This window comes from Uloborus diversus, chromosome 4, assembly GCF_026930045.1.
Source record: "Uloborus diversus isolate 005 chromosome 4, Udiv.v.3.1, whole genome shotgun sequence".
NCBI classification, from domain to species: Eukaryota; Metazoa; Arthropoda; class Arachnida; order Araneae; family Uloboridae; genus Uloborus; species Uloborus diversus.
Genome location: NC_072734.1, coordinates 38,796,529 through 38,819,302, shown reverse-complemented (window position 1 = coordinate 38,819,302; position 22,774 = coordinate 38,796,529). Strand labels below are relative to the sequence as shown.

The 22,774-nt window shown below is 34.5% G+C and overlaps 1 protein-coding gene across 1 annotated transcript; it reads right to left on the bottom strand.

The window, feature by feature from the left end:
* Positions 1-1,073: 1,073 nt before the first annotated feature.
* Positions 1,074-22,655, bottom strand: LOC129221123 (zinc finger protein 135-like). Its single transcript, XM_054855567.1, has 2 exons — positions 22,564-22,655; positions 1,074-3,217 (listed from the first exon to the last, which is right to left on the bottom strand). The coding sequence occupies exons 1-2, from the start codon at positions 22,625-22,627 to the stop codon at positions 1,251-1,253; spliced, it is 2,031 nt and encodes a 676-aa protein (XP_054711542.1). The 5' UTR covers positions 22,628-22,655; the 3' UTR covers positions 1,074-1,250.
* Positions 22,656-22,774: the final 119 nt, after the last annotated feature.

The window sequence follows — 22,774 nt, the reverse complement described above, 5'->3', positions numbered from 1 at the left end:
TGCAAAACTTTCTTCCATTATTTTTACATTTTTGACAGAATTTAACACTTTTTTATATTTTAATAATCAAGAAAAAATCAATCTTTGCTTTTTAATTTAATATAATTTTAAGTTAAAATAGTAAAGATGACAGTGAATGTAAGTAGTGATGGAGTGATTAGTGAACATGTCTAACTTTCATTAAAAAAAAAAAATTACGTAGGATTTATTCAGGCAATGAATTACCTGACACTATGAATAGAATGACTTTGATCTATCAAGGGAAAAAAATGGTTTATTTTATTTTTTGGCATGCAAAGATTGAATAATCAATGTAACATATTGAAATTATTTCATGTGATGCATGTTTCTCATGGAACAGATTTAGAAGCAAAATTGTATAAATGATGTGTAAATGTGTATGAGTGAAATTTATCTTATAAATACTTTTTTAGATAATTGAATAAGTTCCATGAACTGAAGTAATCTTATGTTTTCGACATAGATACAATTTTTTCCAAAAGGAAGTCCCACGTGATTTACTTTATTTACACATAAAATATATCAAACCATTTTACTAGTACACCAAATCAAAACAAAATCTTCAAAGTATTTCAAAAAGTTTTATGGCAGCAAATGAACAACAAGTCAGTATTACACTAAAAGATAATCATTCATTATTGCTTACAAATGAATCTGAAGCAAATGTCATTTTGAAACATACATTAAAAATTTTCATACTCAAAGTAACATGCATGGAAAACTTAACATTGAATATTTCAGAAAAATATATAAAGTAGGTACACATCACAATGAAGTTTCAAACATCTGTAAGCATCATATTAAGTAGAACATATGTAAATAATTGATTAGTTAAAATAAATTGTTCAAAGTGAGAGATCTGCAATAAGCTAGATTAAAGGTTTCATGAATTGATAGATTAACTTGATGATAAAAAAAGTTTATTAAACTTGATTTCTTTTGAAACAGTATTTCTAGACAGTAACAACATTGGGAAAGTATTCTCCGATGGCATTCGCTCGACTTTCCGAGATTAAACTTTCTAACATTTCAAAATAATCTCGACTCTTCAAATAACACACATCAAAGTCCTGGGAATGATGCAAAATACAGTTGATCATATTTACTGGCATTATGATTTATATAACATAAATCACATTACTTTTAAAGTGATAGAATTTCATCCATCAATGCTGGCCATTAAAATTTGTTAGTCTGTTCAGTGCACCCCATATGGTGCACCCCGCCAGTCAGGTTTGCAGATTTAAGGCTTGGAAGGGGTGAGGCTGCACTATTGAAGGTGGAGGAGGTCCATGATGTTGAGGTTGATGTTGGGTGTGAGGAGGACCCTGCTGTGGATGCTGTTGCTGAGACTGGGAAGGATGAGGGGATTGATTGGCAATTTGTGGTGGAGAAGGAGACTGCTGATGTGGCAAGTGTCTATTTTGATGTTGCATTTGATGGTGGCTCTGAGGCGGAGGATGTTGATGAGGATTTGGCTGTTGGTGGGAAGGTGGTGGCTGCTGTTGGGGGTTAGGCTGCTGATGGTGAGGCATACCTTGAGATTGATGTTGTGGTTGTACTGGCTGCTGTTGCTGGGGTTGGTGAGGAGGTGCTTGTTGATTCTGTTGCATTTGATTAGACAACTGAGGCTGTTGAGGTTGTGGTGTAGGTGGTTGAGAATTTTGAGACTGAGGAGGGGCTTGTGGTGGACCATTAGGTTGTTGCTGAGGCTGCATATGTGGAGGAGGTGGCTGCTGAGGCGGTTGTGGTTGTGCATGTGGAGGTTGTGCCTGTTGTTGAACATGTTGCGGAGGCGGTTGCTGTTGCTGAGCTTGCACATGCTGTGTTTGTTGACTTTGTTGTTGATTTTGATTCTGATGATGCTGATTTTGATTTTGATGATGCTGAGTTTGGCTTTGATGGTCAGAAGGTTGCTGAGAATGATTCTGTTGAGGATGCGTTTGGGTATGGGCTTGTTGATGTTGAGGTGTGTGTGCTTGGTGTGGTGTTTGTGTATGTGCCTGTTGATGAGGAGTTTGAGTGTGGGCTTGTTGGTGAGGTGTTTGTGTGTGGGCTTGTTGGTGAGGTGTTTGTGTGTGGGCTTGTTGATGAGTTGTTTGGGTGTGAGCCTGCTGGTGAGTAGTTTGAGTGTGAGCCTGCTGGTGGGTTGTCTGGGTATGAGCTTGCTGATGCTGAGGTCCAGAATGTGCTTGAGGATGAGGAGGAGCAGAATGTGCTTGGAGATGGTGCTGCTGCAATTGATAATGAAGTTGCTGCAACTGAAGAAGACCTGTACTAGTTTGGGCTGCTTGCAGTTTAGCTACATTGTTGGCATTTTGAGTGTGTCGAGAAGAACACTTATGCCTTTTTAAATCCCTGTCTTCTACAAAGCGCTTCCCACAAACTGGACAAGCAAAAGGTTTCTCTCCACTATGCATTTTTATATGCCTTGTCAATTTGTCTCGTCGGTAGAATGCTTTACCACAAGCAAGACATGCATACGGTTTTTCACCTGTATGAATCCTTCGGTGTCGAGTGAGCTTATCCTTGCGATAAAATCCACGACCACAGAAATCACAGGGGTACGGTCTCTCTCCAGTATGAATCATGGAATGCCGAGTTAAATGATTCTTCTGTGAGAAACTTCGCCCACACACTTCACAGTGGAATGGCTTATCACCAGTATGAGTCCTCATGTGGTCCAACAGTTTACACCTGTAACTAAAACCACTGCCGCAAATATCACATGCACAAGATTTTTCTCCATGTGCAGAACGTATATGGATTCTTACACGTTCATTTGTTGCAAATAGTTTACCACACATATCACATGGTACAGTCTTTTCTGTTTTAGTATGGGCTGAAAGATGAACTTGCAGTTCAGATGCTGCTTTAAATGGCACCTTACAGGAGGGACAAGGCCACAACTTTTCCTTTTCATCATTTTTGTTATCTTGGTTCGAAGGTAAAGGTGGAGGAGGAGGAGGCAATTTATTGGGATCTATTCCTGGAAATGCAGCAGAAGTAGACGCCGCTGCAACTAATAAATTTCTACAAGCCGCTAGTTCTGGTGTTAGAGCTGAAGCTTCAACTTTAATTCCTGATACTCTAGATAAATTCTTATGTTTACCTGAATCATCTGCAAACTGTATTTGAGTAGTAGGAGCAGGTCCAACAGTGTGAAAATTAGCCAAGTGTGCACGAGGATCAAACCCTGGAATTAAAAAATAATATTCAGCTTGAGGAAGAAATAAAAAGGCATTTAATTAAAACAATAAAAATGTTTTTAATAAACAGAATTTTACAGTTAAAAAATGTTGCATAGGTTCAACTGCATATTTAACACTAATTGCATGCAGAAGACAACTTGTACTTACAACTTTAAGTAATAACACAAAACTAGGCTTTGATGTACTGTGTGTAGCACAGAATAAATAATGAATAAAAACCCTCAACAATATTAATGATATACATCAGTTTAGTGGCAATATAATTAAAACAAATAAAGCATTTGGCAGAATACTTTTAAAATAATTTTGATTAAGACTCATCTACACTTCTGATTCACACATCCATACAAAAAACATTTAAATAATGTGAAAGCATAACTATACTGTGAAAATATATACCATAATTTTCCAAATGCAGCAATCCTCCCATGTTTGCAAGGGTTACATACTCCAAACTTTCTGAAAGCCGAATTTCCAAAAATAAGATGAATATTTACATGCAAATGTTAGGGATAATTTAAATAAAGTGAAAAAAAAAACTTAAAATTCAATTTAAAATCAAAATATAATGTACTAAATATAGTAACACAACAACACCTGTGAGTATGTATTTCAAAAAATAAATAAACTATAAGGTCTAAATAATTTAACGAAATACATTAGATGGTTAGGTGAAAAATATTTTTTAATTAAATATATTAAAAAAGCAAATCATATATTTTTATGCAAATTTATCAACTAATATAAAATAGTGCAAGTAATAACAAAATAAAAATATAAAGAAATTTAGAAGTTGCATTGAATTATGCAAATTTCTCAGACACACAGACATGCATCAGAAATTTAGTTTTTGCAAGCACATCAAAATTATGTATATTAGGGCTGGGCGATGTAGGAATTTCTACATTATGATGCATTGGCAACATATTACATTGCAATGTTTTTTGTTTCTGTTTTTTCCAACTTAAAACTTGCTTTGTTTAAATTTTACAAAATATACAAGGTATAAAACTGCATTATGACAAATACGAAAAGAGATTCCAGCACCAGAAAGAAATTATTCATATTATAAAGCAGTGCTAAAAGTGCAAGTTATTGAAAACAATTAAAGACAAGCTTTGAGCAGGGTTCAAAACAGGGCTGGCAAGTTTCTACAGAGGCGGTTAAAACCACTGGTAAAAACCGGTTAAAACCGGCATGGCAAAAAACACTTTCTGCTACATTTTCGGCAGAAACTGGCAAAAACTCTCAAAATGACAAAAAAAAAAAAAAAGAAATATTGACAGACAGTAGAAAATGCATGGAAAAAATAATGAATTGTTAACCAAAGCACAGTTTAATTTACAATATTATCACAATTCAGAATCAAACGTTACATTGTTTGGACCCTGCAGTTGCTTCTTGGAAAAGGTGGTTTCAAAAATCTTAATAGCGTTTTAATTTAATATGCACCAATGAGAAACTTTAGAATATTCTTGCAACAGAAGAGCTATCAGGCAATGCATCAAGGAACAAGCAATATTCATGAAACTTTCAAATTGTATATTTTTTTAAACTGGTCCATCATGTAGTAACTGGATAGTGGTAAAAATTCAACAGGAAAAATGATTTGAGAAGTGGGGCCAATTTTTTTTTGCAAAGCTGTTATATTACGTATATTTTTTTAAACTGGTCCATCATGTAGTAACTGGATAGTGGTAAAAATTCAACTGGAAAAATGATTTGAGAAGTGGGGCCAATTTTTTTTTTGCAAAGCTGTTATATTACGTACAAAATCTAGATTAATATTGGGAAGTAAAATTTGACTTTCTTCTTGAAGCACATGATCACAAGCAACTTAGATGAAGCTTATTTGCGAGCAAATTACAAACAGTATTGCCAGTTTAATTCTGTATGTCACTCCTCTATCCTAAGAACCCATATGATTTTCGTCCTTTGTTAGATTAATCCAAATATTACGAGCATCAGCAATTGAAAAGTTCCCTTTCTGAACTAAATCAAGGGCACTTAGCATAACATTTTATTTTTTACAATGATGAAATGAAGTTTAATTTTTTAGCTTAAACAAATATCATTTAGTAATTACTTTAGTTTTTTAAGACAATTTTAAGTTTTTGCCAGTTTCTGCCGGTTTTAACCAGTTTCTGCCATTGGCACGGGAAAAACTAGTTTCTGCCGGCAGAAAGCCAACCATGGTTCAAAAACATCCGATATTTTGATATATATCCCATGTTTTCAATTAGTACAAACTAAAGTCTTCAAAAATGTAAATGCATCCTCAAATCACTCTTTATTTTCTTATATTATAGTTACAATATGTAAACTTAAAATTAATGGGTTTTTTTCACTATTTAATCTAATACTTCATTCTACATTTCTGTCAATTTTAATGAACTTTAACAGTTACATGATTCAGAAATAAATAATATGCATTACTCGGTGCACAGTCATAAGACATTTCTTTTTTTTCTGAGCAATGTTTAATATTTAATTAGGCACTTTCAATATGAATTCAAATTGTTACATTACAAATAATTTTATGCATATAAAATACAAGTAAAAATGGAATATTATATTACTTTATTATACAGTTAACGCTATTAAGAACGACCTCCTGTTACTGCGACCCTTCCGTTATAGCGACCGATACACTAAGACCTGTTTCTTATTCTACAGATGCAATGTTATTTTAATGTCCATTAATGTTATTTTAAAGTCCCATCTTTCTTATTCCATAGATGCAATGTTATTTTAACGTCCATTATTAATTTTGGTCTTTATATTAGAATGAACGTCTACACTGAATCGTTCATTCTAATATTAAGACCAAAATTAAGTTTCAAATTTATTGCAATGTGAAGGTAAAATATTTCAATTAAAAAGAGTTATTTCATGATAAAAGAGTCAAAGAATTGATAAGAACTATGTGCAAACAATAGACATTAATAATTTCTTCAAAAGAGTCAAAAAAGGAGAAACGCTTCTCTAATATTAAATACAAAAGATAAAAATAAATTTTATTTTAAAAATAAATCTCAAACAAAGCAGAAGTAAATCATTATCTTTAAATTTAAAAAAAAAACTGATTTCTGTAAGTTATTTTTTATTCCCAACACACAAAGGAAGGGAGTTGTAAGTTTTACGTGTCTGTGTATCTACGTATCTGTCTGTGGCACTCTAGAGCCTAAACGGATGGACCAATTTTGAAAAACTTTTTTTTTGTTTGAAAGGAGAGTTGATCGAGAGTGTTCTTAGATAGGTTATGTTTTTGGATGACATTAATTAACGAAGATATTAATTAAAATCCTCTAAAAGGTTTTTCGAAAAATTTATACATAGTACATAACATAGTACATAACTTCTTGGTTATTTTTAATAATAAATGAGCTATGATTAATAGAATTTTTGTATTGAAAATATTGTAGTTGGAAAAATAAATATTGAAAATATCAAAATATCATATTTTCAAAATAAATATTGGATATGTATCGACTGATATATATCATATATAACGGCGAAACCTGCACCAAAGCAAATAAAAGCTTAGAAATACTAATAATTTTTGTTTAGAGAGTGCAATGGTATAGATTAACACATTATTTTGACACTTTAATAGTTTTAAAAGGGATTTAGGGAGGTTGGGGGCATGGCTCCCTACATATACCACTATGTAAATAAATGTGTAAAAAATAAATTGGTGCATCATAAGAAGTAAAATTATCCAAGGGGAAACTGAGCAGAAGAAAAGTGGAATTATTCAGTCACAAATAACTTTTACAAATTATTAACATGAACATGGGGGAGGGGAGGTAAATTTCTTTTTAAATTTAACAGTTGCCTTTGATTTGGATCACATTTTAATAGAATTGGCACGTTTTTGCTAAAGGTGGAAAAAACGGTCGAAACTGTCATTGGGAAAATACATTGTGGCCAACATTTGCCTAAGTAATCTAAATCTTGCTTCAAAACTAAATGTGCTTTATCTGAGGATCAGATGTGACTAGTTCAATTTTTAGTACTTTTAACTTTTTTCTAATAATATCTTTTTTAATTTAAGTTTTAAACTATAAAATATTCAATGTATCAATGAAACAGTAATCTAAATATTTTTCGTGGAGAGTAAATAACAAGAAAGTAACTCAGTAACTTTGTCTTAAACTATTAAACAACAGGCCAAATTCTTATCTCTAAGTTAATTTTCAAATAAGAAGTAATACAGGGTTCATACTCAGTTTGGATAAAAAAATTCCATGACTTTTCCAAGACTTCATAAGAGTTTTCATGACCTTGTTACACGAAGAGAATGGTACTATTTAATGTCAAACTTGCCAATTTTTTCGGAAATGGGCATTAGAAAAACTTTTACATGAGTGCCATTACCTCATTGGAGCACTTACTTGTGACTGAAAAAAATATCAGTGCATACTGCTGAAAGTTATAAATTATTCTTATTTGTCTTCATCACATAAATTCAAGTAAAATAAAAATACAATGAATGCAATACACTCTTTAAATGCCTAATAAATATTTAATAAATAGGACAGAATAGTAATGAATGGGATAAAAATTGAATAAGTTTAAAGTAATAAATTTACTTCATAAAATCACTGCCCTTTGATGTCAATAGTGCATCTAATCACTCATGTAAATGGACAGCCTATTCGTTCATTAACGTAAAGCCACTTTTTACAGTAAATTCATTTTTCCAAACCAGATATTTCAGCTGGCTAAAAGGATCAGTTTTGTGAGCTATATGTTGGGCACTACTGTTTTAGAGTATTAGAATTCCCCTATTTCTATGTTCTATTGCCTGACAAAAGTCTTCATTTTAAAACCTTCAACATATCAAGATAAATTCTGAAAAATTTAATAATGAACTTTTTACAAGTAGTTGAAATGAACTCGGATGCAATTGAATTACACTTTTTGAGGGAGCGTGGCAAAATCAAGAGAGTACGAATCCATTACTACAGAATATAAAATACAAGAAGTACTGAAAATAATGGTGGGTTCAAAATTAGCAATGCCCCAGTAATGAAATCACATCATAAAAAAAGGTGAGCGGCTGTTTCAGAAGCGGATGAAATTGGATTCCAAAACTCGGATTTGTTTTTGAGATCATTCAATTTATATGCAATATTACTAAATCACTCAATATTTCTAGCGCTCATTTAGTAATTGTTGCTTTCTTACTACCAAAGACATTTTTCTATGACTTGAAATAAATTTCCATGACTTTTATGAAAATATTGTTACAAATCCTGTAAATAGTAATTATTGTAGGAACGTAACCTGTAAATAGTTTCCCGTAATGAATATACAACCCCTTTTCATATGGCTAAAGTATACGACCCCTATTTCCTTTTCGTTCATTGATAAAATTTGATAACGGTCTACTACTTTACAGAAGCGTGTGGAATATTTGAGAAATTTCTTTTCGGTGTCTATATAAGCCGTTAGCGATGGATAAACAGTTAGTTTCGATTGATATTTCGAACTGAGAGCATTTTTGCTCTGTTTATTGCGAGGCATTTCGCTCTGTTGTTTTCGTATTTGGAAGTAAATACGTGTGTAAACATTGAGTTTACGGTGTTGTGTGATAATTGCTTAATTGCTGATGAATAATTTAGCAGTTGTTGACGATATTTCCTGTACATAGTGTAAATAAATTTCCTGTGTTTTTATCAAGAACTGTGTCATCCTTTCAAGAAAGTGGAAGTCGCACCGAATCCGTTACAATTTGGCGCCCAACGTGGGGCTACTTCTGGACTTTCTTGGAGTAAGTGTGACTTTGGACAGTTTTTTTCATAAAGACTTTTTAAATTTGGACTTTGTTTTTATGGTGATTACTCGCGCAATGGATGAACAATTAAAACAACTCCTTGACGCAATCACCTCTGTGAAAAGTGACTTGACTGCAAGTTTTACAGCTAATCAAGAACAATTAAAAAATGATATGGCAGCTAATCAAGAACAATTAAAAAATGATATGGCGGCTAATCAAAACCAATTGAAAAGTGATTTAACGGTGCTGAAAAATGACCTAGTTTCTAACCAAGAGGAAATTAAAAACGATCTTACTTCGGTAAAGACTGTGATGGAAAATAAATTTAATGAGATAGAGCATCGAGTTGATGCTATTGAAGGAAAGTTTGAGGCAGTTGAAGGCCGATTCATCGCAGTGGAAAATAAAATCGAAGAGAAATTTGAAGAAAAATTAAGTTACGTTGAAGGCCGCTGCAATGCTGTAGAAAATAAACTGGAAGAAGAAGATAGAAAATTTTATCAACTTAAAGAAGACATCTTTAAAGACCTGGAAAGGAGATTGGCGACCGCGGAAAACAGCTCTGTACAGTTTTGCGCTCCCACATCTGTTGCTCGACCGTCCATTAAACTGGCCACATTTGATGGGAAAAGTTCGTGGCAGGTGTACAAGACCCAATTCATGATAGTGGAGGAAGCGAACGGATGGGACTCTGCTACCAAGGCCTGCCATCTTGCAGCATCCCTGAGAGGTGACGCAGCAGACATTCTTCAGACCCTTTCGGACAGCCAGCGCCTGGATTTCGCCGCCCTCACATCTGCGTTGGAGCTTCGCTTCGGTGAGAAGTGCCAGAAAGATTTCAGCCAACTCCAGTTGAAGTCCCGTTTCCAGAAAACCGGGGAAACCCTGCAAGAGCTTGCGGCGGACATCGAGAGACTGTCTCATCTTGCTTTTTGTGACTGTCCTGCGGATGTTCGAGACAACCTGGCACTCAACTACTACATCGACGGGGTTCTAGATCCAGAAATCCAGAAAGCTCTACGGGTGGCGGATGTCAAAGACCTGAATTCTGCTGTTGTGTATGCGATGAGATACGAGGCCGCCCAAGAAGCCACCCGTGTGGATCGCCATCTAATCCGGACTCAGGAAGCTGATGAGTCTGATTCCAGGTCGTCCCACCTCGCTGAACTTGAGAGACAACTCGGTGACTTGACAAGACATCTATCTGAGCAGCATAACAGCCCAAAAGAAACAAGAGCAGAAGTGCTGGAAATGCGGTAGCGAAGGACACCTGCGAAGGAGTTGTCCGGCTCGCCAAGCTACGCGAGGGAAGGAAATCACCACCACCACCAGAGTTTTGCAGATTTCCTCTTCTAGTAGTGGCAGTGATGGACTTTTCATTTACGCACATGTAAATGGGAACCCCTGCAGACTGATTGTCGACACTGGAGCCAATGTGACAATCATTAGGACAGATGTGGCTCGTGAATTTGGATTAAAACTGCTGTGGACATCGCCACGCGTAAGTCTCCAGACTGTGACAGGTGACAAGATCGAGATTGACAGTAAAGTGGACTTGGAAATAGTGTTTGGGAATGCCACCTACCATCATACGGCATTCGTCGCTAATATCACGGACCCCTTCATTCTCGGATTGGACTTTTTGAAGAAATATGACTTCACTCTCGACTTCAAGACTAATGAGCTGCACTTGATGAGAGAAGACATAGCCGTTTTCCCCGCAGAAAGTGATGTAAAATCCGCTCATCAAATAATAGCCCAAACAGATTTATCGATTCCCTCAAGGTCAGAATCATTAATACCTGGCTCCCTTGAAGAAAGCAATAGTTTTCGATTTGGACTCATTGAATACCCTAACCTAAGCGGTTAGGGTATTCAATGAGTCCAAAGTCCAGCACTCCTCTTAGGTTATTGAGTATTCAATAACCTAAGAGGAGTGCTGGTAGCATCTACACTTGTGGATCTTTCTAAGGATGTAATTCCTGTAAGAGTCGCCAACGTGAGTGAAAGGCCAAGGAATATTCGGAAAGGTGAAGTGTTAGCAACTTGTACTCCAGTAAACTGCATCATTAGAAGAATCAATTCCCCCGAAACTGTGTCTTCTGAGTCCTTGACATCGAAGTTAATTGGGAGTGCGCCATTATCGAAAGATCAAAGAACTGCTGCGGAACAATTGGTGGACGACTTCAAGCATCTGTTTTCATCTACAACGGAGGATGTGGGCCGGACGAATTTAACGCAGCATAGGATCTACACTGGAGAACACCTCCCTATTAAACAGCATCCAAGACGACTACCGTTCGCCAAGAAGGAAGAGGTTGAGACCCTCCTGAAAGAGATGAAGGAGAATGATGTCATCGAACCGTCATCCAGTCCTTGGGCTTCTCCCATCGTCTTAGTCCGAAAGAAAGATGGCTCCACCAGATTTTGTGTCGATTACCGACGGCTGAATGAAATCACCAAGAAAGACAGTTACCCTCTTCCACGGATAGACGACACCTTGGACACTCTTTCCGGACACAAGTGGTTTTCGACCCTGGACTTGAAGAGCGGCTACTGGCAGGTTGAGATACACCCTGATGACCGAGAAAAGACAGCATTTACAACTGGACAAGGCTTATGGCAGTTTAAAGTGATGCCCTTCGGCCTCTGCAATGCACCAGCTACGTTCGAGCGTCTTATGGAGACAGTGTTAAGAGGACTTTCTTACGAATCCTGTCTGGTCTACTTAGACGATATCATCATCGTGGGACACAGCTTCGAAGAACATCTGGCAAATCTTAGGAAGGTGCTGCAGAAGCTTAAGGAAGCCAATCTGAAGTTAAGCCCGTCCAAATGTAATTTGTTCCGCCGGGAAGTGAACTACCTTGGTCACATCATCTCTTCTGAAGGTGTACAAACCGATCCAGAAAAGGTATCTGCGGTCAAGAGTTGGAGTCGTCCTGAAAACATCCATCAGCTGCAAAGTTTCCTGGAGCTCTGCACATACTACAGGAAGTTTGTGAAGGGTTTTTCCAACATTGCACGACCTTTGCATAAGCTGACGGAGAGCAAGCAAAAGTTTGAATGGTCCAAAGAATGCGAAGATGCATTTCTACGACTGAAGGAGGCTTTAACATCAACGCCTATTCTCTCATATCCTCAGCCTGGAAAATCCTTAATCCTAGACACTGATGCGAGCCACGAGGGCATCGGAGCTGTTTTATCCCAAGAAATTGACGGCAATGAACACGTCATCGCTTACTGGAGCAAATGCCTATCAAAGTCGGAGCGAAATTACTGCGTCACCAGAAAGGAGTTACTGGCCATAGTAAAAGCTGTAGAACACTTCCATCATTACGTCTACGGCCGAAAATTTCTGCTTCGGACAGATCATGTCTCATTAACTTGGCTTTTTAACTTCAAAAATCCGGAAGGTCAGATAGCCAGGTGGATACAGCGGCTCCAGGAATATGACATGGAGATCAAGCACCGAAAAGGGTTGTCTCACGGTAATGCAGACGCTTTATCAAGGAGACCCTGTCCTGAGAACTGCCACTATTGTTCCCGAATCGAAAAACAGTATGGGACGACTAGCCCTACTGCCTATCAGGTGTCAGTGACCCCAACATCATCAGAACCTGATCCATGGAGTGACGACCAAGTTTGAAAAGATCAACTTGAAGACCCCGACATAAAACCAATTTTGGAGTTCATGGAGAGTGACAGTCGGCGACCTAGCTGGCAGGGTGTTTCCATCTTTAGTCCTGCAACAAAAAGATACTGGGCTTTATGGAATTCACTCCATTTACGGAACGGCGTACTGTACCGAAAATGGGAATCTGATGACGGCAAAACGTCTAGGTGGCAGTTACTACTTCCCCGATCAAGGATTTCAGATGTTCTGAAGCAAATACATAGTAGTGCGACTGGAGGACATTTTGGTGTGTTGAAAACCCTCAATAAAGTTTGGGAGCGCTTCTTCTGGAGCAAGGCGAAGGATGACGTGGAGAAATGGTGCCATTCTTGTGACGCCTGTGCTGCTCGTAAAGGACCGAAGAAAAGAAGCAGAGGGAAGCTACATCTGTACAACGTTGGAGCTCCTTTCGAACGAATTGGGATCGACATCCTGGGTCCTCTACTAAGAACTGCTGATGGGAACAAATACATTCTTGTTTCCATCGACTACTTCACCAAATGGCCGGAAGCATTTCCCATTCCAGATCAAGAGGCTACCACCGTAGCAGAGACTCTAGTCCAACATTGGATCTCGAGATATGGAACCCCTTTGCAGATTCATTCCGATCAAGGGAGGAATTTCATCTCTGCTGTGTTTAAGGACCTATGTAAAATTTTCGGAATTGAGAAAACTAGGACAACACCACTACACCCACAATCGGACGGCATGGTGGAGAGATTTAACCGCACAATCCTAAATAATCTCTCGCTTATGGTCTCCAGAAATCAACAGGATTGGGACAAGAAGCTACCTTTGTTCCTGCTGGCCTACCGCAGTGCTGTCCACGAGACTACCGGATATGCCCCATCTCAGATGCTCTTCGGACGAGAGCTTCGGCTACCTTGAGATCTCGTCTTCGGTCGTCCTCCGGATGCGCCTGCATCGCCTGAGGAGTACATCCAGGATCTCCAGGCCCGGTTGGAAGACGTTCATAACTTCGCACGAGAGCGAATCAACATCGTGGCGGAGAAGATGAAGACCCGATATGACACAAGGTCTACTGGACATGAATTCAACGAAGGCGACAAGGTTTGGTTATGGAATTCCATCCAACGGAAAGGTCTGTCACCCAAATTGCAGTCGCATTGGGATGGACCCTACAAAGTCCTTAACCGACTAAATGACGTCGTAGTGAGGATCCAAAAATCACCTAATGCAAAACCTAGGGTTGTACATTATGATCGGTTAGCCCCATACTATGGCCATAGTTCATGAGTATTACGTAAACAACCATGGTTAATAACATAAAAGTTGTAGATAATTTTTGCTTTTAATGTTTAGTAATATTTCTTGTTATTATTGTGTTTTCTGTATCTGTTAGTTATTAATTAATGTGTATATTTGTAAACTTGTGATAGAAGTTTGGCACCCTTTCTGGGGATTGTACTGCCCGGGACCTGCAGTTCTTGGGAAGGGGGCAATGTTACAAATCCTGTAAATAGTAATTATTGTAGGAACGTAACCTGTAAATAGTTTCCCGTAATGAATATACAACCCCTTTTCATATGGCTAAAGTATACGACCCCTATTTCCTTTTTGTTCATTGATAAAATTTGATAACGGTCTACTACTTTACAGAAGCGTGTGGAATATTTGAGAAATTTCTTTTCGGTGTCTATATAAGCCGTTAGCGATGGATAAACAGTTAGTTTCGATTGATATTTCGAACTGAGAGCATTTTTACTCTGTTTATTGCGAGGCATTTCGCTGTGTTGTTTTTGTATTTGGAAGTAAATACGTGTGTAAACGTTGAGTTTACGGTGTTGTGTGATAATTGCTTAATTGCTGATGAATAATTTAGCAGTTGTTGACGATATTTCCTGTACATAGTGTAAATAAATTTCCTGTGTTTTTATCAAGAACTGTGTCATCCTTTCAAGAAAGTGGAAGTCGCACCGAATCCGTTACAATATTAATTTTCCATGACTTTTCCAGGTCTGAAATTTGTTTATTTTTTTCCCATGACTTTCCAGGATTTCCATGACCCGTACGAACCCTGGTAATATCAATTTGGCTACGCTCTCAGAATGATAGAAGTTTGAAGAAAAAAACTATGTTAACATAGATTAACATAGAAAAATTAATCTATGTAATTTAATTTGAAAAAAAAAAAAAAAAACTTTATTAATGAAAATTATGCACAAAATACTTTGGATTTCATTATGGTTAATGATCGATTTTCACAAAATCTACTTGGAGAACCCAATTTTTGTGTGTCATATACACTTTAAACTCATAAAATCAAGTGCATTGATAAAGCAAAGTTAGAGAATTTAAGGAACTCTCTGGAATGTTTTTATGCAAGTTATTAAGCATTAATTGCTTGTGTAGAGTTATTAGCACTAATTGAATTCATTGCATAATTAGGAGGACAAAAAATCTTACCTTGAGAGGAATACGTGTAATTTAATAATTTAAAAAAATAAAATTAAATAACCACTAATATTAATAAAAGTTTGAAAATCAGAGTATTAGAAGTTTTGTTACATCATATTACTTGTCATACACTATATTTTCATTGCCCATCCTGTACATTTTTCTCTACTTAATTGTAAATATACATGTCAGGCGTCTGTCCAGGATTTTTCACAGGGTCCGTTTTTTTGGGAAAAATTAAATAATTTTGTGAAAAATGAATTACTTTTGTGAAAAATCAAAAAATTTCGCAAATTTTTTTTTTTTTTTTTTTTTTTTGCGAATTAATCAATTAAACTTAGAGTTGAGTGTTTTCCTCGTCTACGTCGAGAAAATCATTCTGGATTTTTTTTCTGATATTTGGCGGGGGGGGGGGGGCATCACTCTTTCAAGTATCAATATTTATCTACCATTCTACATTATGTTAAATTATACTAGATATATTTCTGTACAGTACTTAAAATAATTGTAACAAAAATATAAATAAATAAAATAAAATTCAGAATAGGGTTCAGCATTCAACTTTTTGTCCCAAGACACTCTTAAAAAGCACAGAATTTCGTTTAAAACTTATAAATTCCGTGATTTTAACAAAAATAAAAAGATATTTCAATTGTTTACTTCTTAACAAAGCGTAATAATCATTAAAAATTCGAAAAATCGGATTCCCATAGCGGATGCAAAGAGATCGCAATTCTCAAAGTGAAGGCATCAGAAGTATAAAAACGGCTTGTAAAAGAAATGTTTTTGATAAAATTATTTTAAAATTGTATTTTAGAGTCCTATGATAAACATATCATTAATATCTGTGGACACAGTTGACCCAAAAAATAAAATAAAATAAACTATCTATTCGGCATTTTAATTTTTGACTCATAACAGAAAATGGAATTTTGCTTTAAAAACTTGAAATGAGAGTTCTAATAGAAATAAAGAGACTTTTTATTTATTTGAATCCTAATGAAGCGAAGTTAGATTGAAAAAAGGACAAAATATGATTCTCATATCGGATGTTAAAAGATTGCATTTTTCAAAATGTAGACATCTAAAGAAAAAAAAAACGGTAATTAAAAGAGTTTATTGAAAGTTAATCATCCTTGTTAGCATCGAAAAATCAAAACCCATATAATTTTCTCCCAAAATAACAATTAAACATCGCACCGCACCGTAAAAACGCAAATATTGACAAGCTGGTGAAATGAAGAGAATATTTTCTAATCAAGTCATTATTAAACGTTCAACGCCAGACGCTAAGTGGTGATATAATTTTGAAGTTGGTAACCCTATCTGAAGAAATCATATTTTTTCCCCACCCTTACTATTATCCCTTTGCAGCTCTAAGTTCATTTCGCAGATACAGTGAAACCTGTGTAAGTTGACCACTTGCGGTGCAGTACTTTGGTGGTCAACTTAGACAGGTGGTCAACTTATAAAGGGGGTAATGATTTTTTTTTTTTTTTTTTTTGTCATTTCTTGCACCATGTATTCATTTTTTGACTAATTGACGCTTATTCTTTCTGTTCAACTCACTTTCATTGTTTAGAATTACTTTGAAACAATAATTTAAAATGTTATTTAAATATTTTTAGAGATAATTTTCCCAGAATGACACAATGTGTCATGCAAATTTAAAATTTCAGTAAATTGATAAAAAAAAAGTCTTATTGTTTATGAAAAGTTACTCATTTGATATTAATAGTTCCTAAAAATTCATAGCTCATCAGAAATTACAAATTTTTCGCTTTATTTTTTTCTCATATACATTTATAACTCCATGATGATCTACTCAAACTCAAAAGGAGGTTTAGTTCTGCTGCTGTTTCATTTAGTTGGTAACATGCTGGTCTGGCATCAAAAATATTCTTGGAAAGCTATAAAAAAATAATTTGCTAAATAAAATTTTAAAAAATAAACCAGGTGGTCAACTTACAAAGGGTTTTTTTACAATACTCCAAACCAAATTTGGTGTTCATTAGTGGTCAAGATAGACAGGTGGTCAAGATAGAGAGGTGGTCAAGTTACAGAGGTTTACCTTTATTATATGAGATAGGACTAATTCCGTTCCTGACAAAAGCGGTCAACATAGACAGGTGGTCAACTTACAAAGGTGGTCAACTTGACAGGTTTTACTGTATATATTATTATTGTTTATTAAATCATGAGCGGGGAGAAAAGTGCTTACCAATGCCTTTTCAGAAAAGTTTACAACAACACCGCTGCTAATTAGCTGTGATAAAAAAAACAACCATTATATTTATTTGGCAGTAGCAATCATTTATCCCTTGCAGGAGCATCGCAAGAGTGCCGATTTTTTCTTTTTTCCAAAATAAGCCGATTTTGTATAAGCTGATCCCTCTAATTCGACTTCAATTTATACACAGAAATAAGCGGTTTATACACAGAAATATGCGTTATTTTGCTTTCAGATTTGTTCTTTCAATAAACAATTTGTGAAAGATCCGATCTTGTTTATCAGAATTTTGTGAAGGGTCCGTTTTGTTTGATTGGGATTTTGTGAAAGGTCCGTTTTGTTCGATCGCAATTTTGTGAAAGGTCCGTTTTGGTTGATCGGATTTTTGTGAAGGGTCCGTTAACGGACCCAAATATCCTCTGGCCAGACCCCTGCATGTGTTACAGATATAACGTACTGCTTTTTCTTACGTCCGAAACAAAAAATGTTACGTCTGCAATGCCATTTTTTTAAAAACTAAAGAAATTGTAAAGTTTTAAACTATGGTAAACAATTACTCTGATGAATTGCTAAAAGGACAAAAAGGATTTCTTTTAATTTTGATTTTTAAGGAAGTAATGACAACTTTTGCTAAATTTTTGTTATGGATATAACATTAAAATTTAAATTATCTTATTTTATTTTGTAAAAAAAAATTAAATAAATGCATGTTATTATAGTATCATGTTTATAGTTTAAATCATTGTATTGCAATTAATTTTGTTTATTTTTATTTTGAAATTAGAAATAAGCGTTTGAAAATGAAGGTTTTTTTTTTATTGTTTTGAAAACCTGAATTATCATATTTCCAACTAGATAAAAAATTGATTATTTAACTTTTATTTTAAAAAAAATGCAATATTCTGAAAGTACACATTTTAAGCTTTAAAATGGTATATAATATAGCAACATAACTGCAATATGAAATTTTGACCTACTGGTTTCCTTTTCATGGAATTGCCCTATAATGGGTGTCAGTGATGATCCAATTTGTAGAGGCTGCCACTTTTATGAGGAAACTGTTGCACACATATTGTGTGCAGTGTTGCCAGATTGGGAGAAATTGTCAATTTTTGGAGAAATCTTGTGCTCTCTGGGGAAATAGGTTTTAAGGGGAATTCTTAGGGGGAAAAAATTTTTTTTGGAAAAATCCTAAGGAAAAATAATTTTTTTTCATATGTATTTAAATTTGCATATTTACATCTGGTAGTTAGATTGTTTGTATCAAACAGCACCAGTTTAGCTTTGTTCAACTTTATGGAATTTGCATTATGTGGAATATTAATGTTCTGCATGAGTAACTAGTGGATACGTAAAATGGGTAAAAATAAGTAAGCATGATGAATGTTCTTGGATAAATATATACAAAGTTCATAGTTTAAATGTACACAGAAGCAGAGTATGAATACTAGTAGAAATTTTTTTCTTATCTCTCGGTCAGCCTGGGCCATCCAATCAATTCCAATATGAGTAAAAGTCCTTTACTTGATGCAATCATTTGTATTTATAAAGGGGAAAAAAATAGGCGGAAAAAAATGGGGAATTTTAGAAAAAAATTTGGTTATTTGGGAGAAAAAAATTTCAAGAGAAAAAAATATCATAGGAAGTTTATTCATTTTATGAAAATATTTATGGAAAAATGATTTTTTAATTTAGGGAATTTTGATAGAAAACATTGGAGATTTGGGCAGTTCTCAAAAGGTGGGAACAAAAGAATTAACTTTGAGCAACTTCAAAGATTTTCAAATTTGACATCAATTTTGCTTTTATCTATACTATGCATACCTAGAACACAATATATGAACATGAAAAGACAGCAGGTATTTGTAAAAATTGTTAATTAGCAAATTAAATCAGCAGTCTGTAGGTAACAGATTTTGGACATTGTTGTCCTGCAGGTAACGGATTTTGGACATCATCATAATGTAAATTTCACCATTTTTGACAATTGTTAATCTGATTTTTAACTTTTCCAATGAAAATTTTATTTACTAATTTATGAATTTTGCAATTTAATAATAAAGAGGATATTAATGAAGTACTTGAATGGCTATACATACTGCTCTTTACATATAATAAAAATTTTGGAATGATTTTCAAGAAGTTGATTGAAAGGTAAAAAAAGCTTCAAATTAAAAATAATACAAATGTAAAAAGTGACATCAGTTTTATTAACGAATATTTTTTCTAATGTCATAAGAATTAAAACGATGTCTAAAAAAAAATTATTGAAAAAAGAAATTCGTATTTCTATTTGGAGATCGTTAAATTATGTTTCCAAAAGAAAGAGAAAAAAATTCTAAAATAATAAAAGCGGGAAAAAAAAATTGCTAGCGCAGGTGATAAAGTCGCCAAAACTGGTGCAGCTGACGATAAACTACATTTTTCAAACTGGAATTCCCCTCTGGTAGCCTTTAGCTTATCGTATCCTACTGTGTTGTCGCCAATGGAGGTTTGCTTGATTTTAGCGCAAAATGGCTTTCGTTACGATCATGACTAGCCATGTTTCTACTGTAATTTATGTACTGTTCAGTGTGTAACGTTTTAATTATGCAAAATACCAATGGATTGATGAAGATAACATTATAATAACCTCTTTTATTGAAGTTAGAAGACAGTGGATCATCAAAAATTATGAATAAACGGACAGAATTATCGGCGTCAAGATCGTAACGTCATTTGGACATCTCACATGTATGTTTAAGAAAAATTATTTTTCTTCTAAGATACTGCATAAAAGATTATGAAAACACTTTTAAACAATTAAAAATTGATTCTGAGGATCGATAAATACCTTTAAAATGAAAACGTCATATACTTAGTTCTAAAATAATAGCATTGTAAAGATCGTAACTTTTGGACATGCATCAAATTTCAAACGTAGTTTTTTCTAAAATCGATTACAAAGTAAATAATCTGTCTTTACTTTTGTTATTTGTGCAAAATATTAACAAAAAATTATTCAGTGTAAGATTCATACCTTTTTTTTTTTTTTTGAAACATATGGAAATAATTTAAAAAAAAAAAATTTTTTTTAATGGTACATTTGCTCAGTTAACGTTTTGGTATGTCGAAAATTGTGCCTTTTAACAAAGAAAAAAAATTTTTAAGGGCATTTTTTCCATAATTTATGTCACTTCTTGTTTCTATACAATATTATAATTTAACTCAAAGTTAGTTATAGAGTTAAAATGAAAGTTATTTGCTGTTGAAGCTTCAAAGTTGAGGTCTGTGTTTGCTCCCACCTTTTGAGAACTGTCCATTTACAATCTTAACATTAGGTGCTTGCTGATTTTTGCTTCGGCTACTGGTCTGTTTTAAGACTTCTATGTGGGGTTTAGTACAACAGATCTCTGGTCGCAGTGCTTGGCTCTGCTGAGCACCCCCCCCCCCACCCGCCTCTCCTTTATTTCATTTTTTATTTCTGAATCGGCACAATAAATGATGTTCCTGCACGAAAGAAGTGATCCTGTTTTTCCACATCTGTATAACTCAACAGATTTAGCACCATTCAACTTCTAGCTTTCCTCAAAATTTAAAATCACCTCTTCACAAAACTTCATGTCTTAAAATTGGACATTTCACAAAATTTCATTCGTAAGAACAACTTTTTCATTGCTTTTAAGGTTAATCAATAAGTCTAAAAGCAAAACACCAGTAAGAATAACTACCAGCTCATTATCAGAGCAATCCCTTGAGCCAAAGGGATTTAAAATTTAGAATTGCGATAGCGAAACATGCTTCATACAACATGATAGGGTTTTTTTGCAAAAAATATACAAGAATGCCTAAAAATATTTATTTTTTCAAAGAGTTCAGAAATTTGTTTTTCACGAAATGCGGACCTAAAAATAAAAATCCTGAATTGACTCCAGGCCCAGATTTACGGATTCAGCATTCGGATAGGTGTGTTGCTAAGTACTTTGAAAAATAAAAATTCCTATGTAAACTTATGATTATTTTTAAATAACATTTATTCACCATATTTTTAAATCACACTTCACATATGCAATCAAATCCCATCTTGAAAAAGTCTACGGGACTAGCAAATTAGTTTACAGTAGCAAAAATTCTACCAATGCAACAAATTTTTAAATCTTAACGTGAGATTTGAATTATTGACATTTACCGAAGTCTTTTGATAAAACAAAATTTTTACAGTAACATGTTTCACTAACACAGGATTTGACTGCACATGCATACACAATCAACTAACTAGGAAGAAAAAAAATGTAATACCTATAACAATTCGCATTTATTCCCTATCCAAATGTAAAAAAATTCAGAAAAAGACAATTAGTCCATTAAAAACTATAAATTTTTGCAGCAAAAGTTCTTCCAGAACATGGTTAAGGGATCATGCATGCAATTAAAAAAAAATGTTTACAGTAAGATTGATGGATTCAAACTCCACAGCAAGAAAAGTGAAGTCAGTTTCTTTAAGGAAAACTTTTCAACATTAAGTTCAATAAAACTACACATTCAGATGCAATAAAAAACCACGGAAATAATATTGCTACAATAACAGAAAATTTGATAATTGGGATCAATTTATTTACATATCAACTCATAAAAATCCTTAATAAATTTGTAAAGGAACAATTGATGGCACATGAAAGCATTTTCTACTAATTTGTAATAGGCATGATTCAAGCGAAACCTTCACTACTCTAGGTGCATTTAGCAACAAAAGAAAATTAAATATGCAATATAAGAAAGGGGAAAAAAAGACTGTACGAATGAACATGCATCTAATTCAAGAGATCAATAGTGCATTAGATGCAGAAAACATAAAGAAAACTTTGGCGATCGTTTAAGAAAAAAAAATTCAATCGGCCAATAACAATAAACTAAAAAAAAACTAATTAGCATAGATCATGAAAACTTGAAAATAAATACAGCTCACTACGAAAGCAAAGTCAAAAACTTAGAACAAAACTAGATTTTAATATTCAATTTAATATTGATCGGGAAATAATAAAAGAGCGTATGAAAACAAAAACGCATGTTTATAGAAATTTCAAACAGATCCAACGCACTTGGAGGAAAATTGCTATCTAAGCCTGATAAGATGCATTACAGAATTACTGGGAATCATCCAGGAAATTATAAGAAAACACCATCAGATGTCAGGAAACATTTAATCGCTTCTAAAAACGCGGAATTCAAAATAAAAACAAACCTGGAAAAGCTGCGGGAAAGACAAAGGTTGGGGTACACACCACTTGCTCGGGAGTTGAAGCCATTTTTCCCCCCCCTGTTCCACTGACAGATGCCAACAGCGAAGAAATTCACATTAATATTGCAGACGATGATGCAATTTGAAGTAAAAAAAAGTTGGAGTGCTCTATTATAAATTTCTTATTTTAAAGCAAATAGCTTAGGTAATGTAA